This window comes from Ochotona princeps, chromosome 5 (assembly GCF_030435755.1).
Source record: "Ochotona princeps isolate mOchPri1 chromosome 5, mOchPri1.hap1, whole genome shotgun sequence".
Classification (NCBI taxonomy): domain Eukaryota; kingdom Metazoa; phylum Chordata; class Mammalia; order Lagomorpha; family Ochotonidae; genus Ochotona; species Ochotona princeps.
Window position 1 is genome coordinate 80,229,182 of NC_080836.1, and position 6,000 is coordinate 80,235,181.

General features: G+C 44.4%; 1 protein-coding gene across 1 annotated transcript in view; it reads left to right on the plus strand.

Annotated features, from left to right (window-relative positions):
* Nucleotides 1-5,602, plus strand: part of PARD3B (par-3 family cell polarity regulator beta) — a 1,014,759-nt gene extending 1,009,157 nt beyond the window's left edge. Inside the window, exon 23 of the mRNA XM_004576910.3 lies at nucleotides 4,944-5,602. Within this exon, the coding sequence (XP_004576967.2) occupies nucleotides 4,944-5,301 (358 nt within the window). The 3' untranslated portion in view covers nucleotides 5,302-5,602. The remainder of the gene's footprint in view (nucleotides 1-4,943) is intronic.
* Nucleotides 5,603-6,000: the final 398 nt, after the last annotated feature.

The following is a 6,000-nucleotide window of genomic DNA, read 5'->3' on the forward strand; positions in this document are numbered from 1 at the left end:
CTTTCTGTAGGTGAAAGATCCGATGTTTATGCCTTAGCTATCCACACTCATCTTTGCTCATAAATCTTGTGCGTTTCCATACTTTCCACTGCACGCTTTATTTCTTCACCTGTGAACACACCCCCTCTCAAAAAAACACCTTCCATTCACTGAGGTACATCTAATGTTTCCCTCCTACTGCTCAAACTCATCCATCCTTCTTACCCCAATTTGGAGCTCGTTGGCTCAGATACACAGCCTTTATGTCTCAAGGTAAGACGAATCAGTTCTGTATTACAAGCATTTGTGAGTGATATTTGGAGAACTAAAAATTGCAAGTTATTTATTTTAATAAGTCATGGCAGACTTAAGTTTCTCCACTCAGTATCACAACTCCCACTCAGTGTGATTCCCCCTGTTCTTTCTTGATGGGGTGGAAAGTACATTGAGCTACAGCAGGTGGTAGATACGTTTGCATAATACTGGCTTCTGCCTCTCTTGGGAATGTGTGGCTTATATGAAAGTCATCCATCATGTGAGGTCTCCCAGACAAAAGATGAGAAGCACTGGGCAGAAGGGAGTGGACATCACCTCCACCTTTGGCTTACGTTCAGCCCTTACGTCTTGGGATTTGAAACTGAAAATCACTTCTGAGTTTGATTGTGTTACCCAAAGCTCCCGTATTTGAAATCCTGTGTACTGCTTTTTGAGATACATATATTAAGATGTTCCTAGATTATTATTTTTATGACAGATGCAGGGGAAATTCCCTTGCTGGGTCAGGATTGTAGAATAAATAGAGTTCGCTGACACTTTGTTAATTCCAGTTACTTTTCAATAAACATAGGCAACCAAGCCTTCATTTTCCTCAGCATCATTAGTCATGCTGACCTCACTAGTACATTAAGGCAATTCAATTGCAGTCCACGATTTATTGAGTACCTACCATGTTTCGAGTACTCTGCAAGGCAGCAGAGATAAAATCAGTTTACTCTTGTTCTTGGTGAGCAAGATTAATATAGCAACCTGTACCCAGAAAAAGCTTATAGTCCTGCTACATTAAAACAAATTAAAGCTTCTTTACTCAGCCCACCCTTCTTCATGGCCTTCTCTCTTCAACACTTGCAAATCTACTCCTACTGCAACCATTGTTGATCTCTCGCTGCCAATGAGTATCTACTTCCTCTTCCTGTTTCTCAACCCTCCACAAAGCTTTACCACAGGGAGCACTCAGTGGTTCCTGGGCCTGTTGGATGGTTTACTCTTTACTTTTAAATAAGTCCAAGATACCTACAATGTGCCAAGCTCTGTGTAAGCTCCAAAAGTCTCCTGAAGTAGAGGAAATTGAGTTCCTTCAAGATGCCCAGGGCAGAACATAAGTAGATATGAGGAAGAGGGAAGATCAGTGAGGCAAAAGGACCAGGCGTGGTGAACATAAAGAGGTTTGGGTGGGGGGGTTGTTGCTTTTTTATTTTTTGCCATTGAGAGGGTAAGTGGTGCAGGTTGGGAGGATTCAAAATTCCTTGAGCCCCTACATCTGTCCTTGTAAGTAGGGCCACCTCGTTCTTGGTCATAGTTTTTCCATCAATTCCAAAGGTCTAATACCTAGTCTTAGCAACTTCCTACCAGAATGTGAAGACGGCTGGTGCCCAGGGCTTGACACGTGAACTGCGTATGGTTTTGTCACATGTAGATTGTTTAACATCATTGCGTTGCAATCATAAAATTTAAAAAGCATATGCCTCAGATATATCCTAGATTATTTCCAAGCAAGATCTGAATCCTTCTGGCCACAAGATATGATCCTTTTAAGCAAAACTTTAAAAAGGCAAGTATTCCCATGACAGTATCCTTGAAGACACAGTGTTAAAAACAAAATCAGGGCTAGGCTTATTTCTACTATATAGACATCATTGTGTGTGATTTTAGCTGGAATTATTTTTTAATGTACAAACAGGAGTTGTGAAGTCATTGAAAGCTGAGGTGTCTTAATGGACTGGTACATCAGCGATTTCTACCTTTGTCTTAATCATAATCTCCTGAAGAAGTTGTCCCTGGCTTGAGATTGGCTCAACACATGCACCAATCAGAACCTCTGATAAACCTTGGGAAACCCCAGGGTAGATGGGCTTTGTGCTTTTCTAAAATATCAAATGTTACATAAAGAGGTTCTGAAAAGGGACCCTCTACATGAACAAAGCTAAAATGCCCCCTCTTCTTCCTCCTCTATCAGGTTCTATAGTTAATAAGGAAGGATTTTGTTTCCTGTTTTTAAAGAAAATGTCCTTTTAAACCTGTACAATAATATTCACAAGACCTTAAAAGTCATTCTGGCAAATGTCTGTAGGAAACGCTCCGTTTTGACTAAACCATTATTATAAACAGCAGCACCAAAGAAAAATAGTCCCAGCTCTCTTTGAACCTTAAAGGGTGTTTTTATAGGCCAATTTGTTGTTTTTCTCTTTTCTGAAAAATTAGAAATAAATGCTGTGACGATTCTACGAAGAAGACAGTTTGCATGATTTCGTTTCTTGACAAAGAACAGTTGCCTCTCTCGGTATCTGCCACATGCAAGCAAACTCAGGCACAGAAAGTCCCCTCTGCGGGAGTGGGAAGAGACCACAAAACTCATCGCGGGCTGTCCTAGCCACTCCCGGGACACAACCCTTTTTCCTGGCCACCAGAGCCGGACCTGTCTACAGAGCAGGAGGCAACAGCAATGCCCGCGGCGCTGCCACAGGTTCACGGGGGCAGCTTCTGCTCCGTCACCACCCGATCTGGAGTCTCTCTCCAGAAATGACACACACGCACACACGAGAAGGAGGGGCTGTGTTTTATAACGTTCTGTTTTAAAAGCGAATTCTCCAGGGAGAGAACAGGACCCTAAAAGTCCAGGGCCTGGAATTCCTCCTTTCTCTCTTTCCATTTTAAACAGGAAGCATTCATGCTAAGAGAGTCCACAGGGACCACCGATTGCATGTTCATTTTAGGGCAGATAATGTGTGCGCATGTTGCAAATGTCAGTGATTTATCCAAAGGGCTTAAAATGAGAGCAGAAAAACCACATGTTTTGCTCCATGCCGAGAAATACCTTCCATGGATTTTGAGAGAAAGCACAGGTTAAGGATTTCTTTTTTACTTTTTCCCCAAAGTGCTTCAGAAATCTCCAACATGAACTTAAAGAAAATAGGAGTGAACAAGTCATGGGGGGTGGTAGGAGTCTTAAAAATTCTTACAATAGAAGGTAGGGCACGTGCAGGAAGTTTTCTAAATCAGAAGTGAAATTCTAAAGATAAGAAAAGGTGAAATGTGGCCCCTTGACTTCCCAGCACTGGAGTGACAGATTACACATCTGTCCTCTATTTGTCATGGACAATTTAAAATGGAGCAAAGCAAACTGCACTGAATAATAGCAGCTAATCCTATAATAACGTGCATGTAAACAATTTAATTTTTTATCTGAAAACTCTCACTAACCACATTACCCAAAGCTCAAGGATCTATCTTTCATTATTATACATGGCCAAATTAAGACACAAAAAAAGCTGAATGAGAATTCGATTCTTCATCCTAATGGGTGTATTCACAGACTGCTTCCCACAGGCACCCAGACCAGGAGCTTGTCAAATCTTCATTGATTGGTAGAACTCGAAAAACTGTTTTACCATCGAACTCCGCAGACGACGGGGGGGTGGGGCGGGGGGGGGGGAGGCTTCTGACTCCCACTGACAGCACCCGACGAACCACAGACACTCTGTGTTCTTCACAGCACTGTCATTTCTGTTTCAAGTGTCCCAACAATCTGGACTCTGACATTGGAGAGCTTTGCATTCATTATCGTGGTTGTGATTTCCCTAAAAGGAGACCGTAAAATGGGGAGTGGTAACAAATGGGAAGGATCTAGCGTGGTGGTGATGGCGCATATGTGCGCAGAAGGTTTATGGGATTTTAAGAGCTGCAAACAGAAGTCGTCTGTTTAACCCCAGGCTAGATAAGCAGCAGTCATCTGCACATTGTTTAGAGACATACTGCTTCTGTTACGGCAAAGGGAAGATGTTTGTGTCCTCAGCTGGGGAAGGCACGGAGGGGCATTTGCTGCCACTGCGCATTCTTACCCCGTGCCTTTCTGTGTGCCCACAGTCGGTAGCTCATTGGTTTGTCGCACTGACATGGTGGTACTGCTTGGCATGGAGGTAGAATTACTTGATTTCACAATTCTCAGTGGATAATTCCCAGCTGGGAATTGACACTTTCTCTGGGTACTGGAGAGAGGGGAGGGCACACTCGGCCACACAGCATGTGACAGCAGCCAGCCAGAGCTAGATCAAGATTACCGCCCACTGAAAGAGCACTTCCAAGAGCCACAAGATGGGGAATGCCATCTGTAAGGACCTTGCAACCCCAAGTAACCTGTGCGTTTCTAGGATAATCAGCAGAGAGGCAATCAAGTACCCAGGCCAGGCCAGGGGGCAATAGGTTGTGAGGAAGGGAAAGTGGGGTACAGTCTAGTCTAATGATCCCAGCCTGAAGAGAGCCAAACTCATTGCCTGTTTTGGAAAATAGTTCCATTGCTATGACAAAGGCCAACATAAGAAAGTATAAATAGGATAGAAATTATTCCTGGGGCAGGTGAAACACTGCTTAGGATATAAGCATTCCATATCAAAGTGCCTGGCTTCCAGTCCCAGATCCACTTGCAGTTGCAGCTTCCTGTTCATGTGTCCCCTAAGTCCTTTGGTCCCTGCTGCCCATCTGGGAGACCCGACAGAGAACCATGCTGCTGGCTTGGGTCTCACCCACCCCCAGCTGTTGCAGTCATTTAAGGGAAGAACCAGAAGATGAAAGGTCCCTATCTGCATTTCAAGCAAATAAAATTTGCCTTGAGTGTTCAGTGCAAAACTGCACAAGAGGCCAGGGGCAGCCTGTTTGACCACTGCTTATACATGTCACCTCTTGTCTTTCAGGGGAGGACCGGCAGACTCTGTAGACTACCTGACAGCGGCACCTCGAGGGCTCTACAAGGAAAGGGAGCTTCCATATTACCCGGGAGCTCATCCTATGCATCCCCCCAAAGGGAGCTACCCCTGTGTCCCGGATCTGAGGGTGGCAGATCTCCGGTATCCTCAGTACTACCCACCCCCACCAGCACCCCAGCACAAAGGACCCTTCCGACAAGATGTTCCACCTTCCCCTCCCCAGCACCAAAGAGTGCCAGGCTATCCGGAAATGGGCAGACCAGTGCCCCGAGGGGGCAGTCCAGACCACTACCCCTACCGAACCCAGGACCCTCGACAGAAGAACCCCATGACTGCAGCCGTATAGCTGAACACCACCAAGATTAGCCCAGTCCTGAAGGGAGGACATCGAACAGGAACCATGCCCTTCCTCGACCTTAGGACCTTCTTCCTGTTAAGAATTCTCAATGGTACTGATCGGCTTTTTCTCACATGGGTTGCAACACTCAACTAATAATCAGCGGGGAAAGCATTGGAAAGAAATGCTGGGGCAGGGTGGAATCAGAGGAAAGCTGGGTCATAAAAATAATACTCCTGGTATTTTTTATGCTTTTTTTTTTTAATTCAATGAGCGTAGCACCAAGAAGCAACCCACAGTGGAGATGTACTCCATACTGCCTGCCTGACAAGGTCACCTGTTCCCTGTGTGTACATACATGGAAACAGCAGTCTGAGGGTACCATAAATTCTGTCTAGACCTCAGCCCCCTAATAGTGGGGCTGCTAAGCTAAAGGTTGGCAGAGCACAAAGACTGTAGACGTAGGTATCTTGAGGGAGTATAGTACATTCCATGAAGGTAAAAAAAAAAAAAAAAAGAGTTGGCAATCATAACAAATAATCTTCTTGAAGTGTTTTATATGGAGACTACACTTCCCGATTTATAGAATCTGTAAGTCTGCTGATACCACTCATTTGATGTAAACATTTCATGAGTTTCCTCACTTTTGCTGTAACATTCAGTAAAATGCAGTATTAGAGTCCTCAGAAAATACAAAGAGCTCATCAG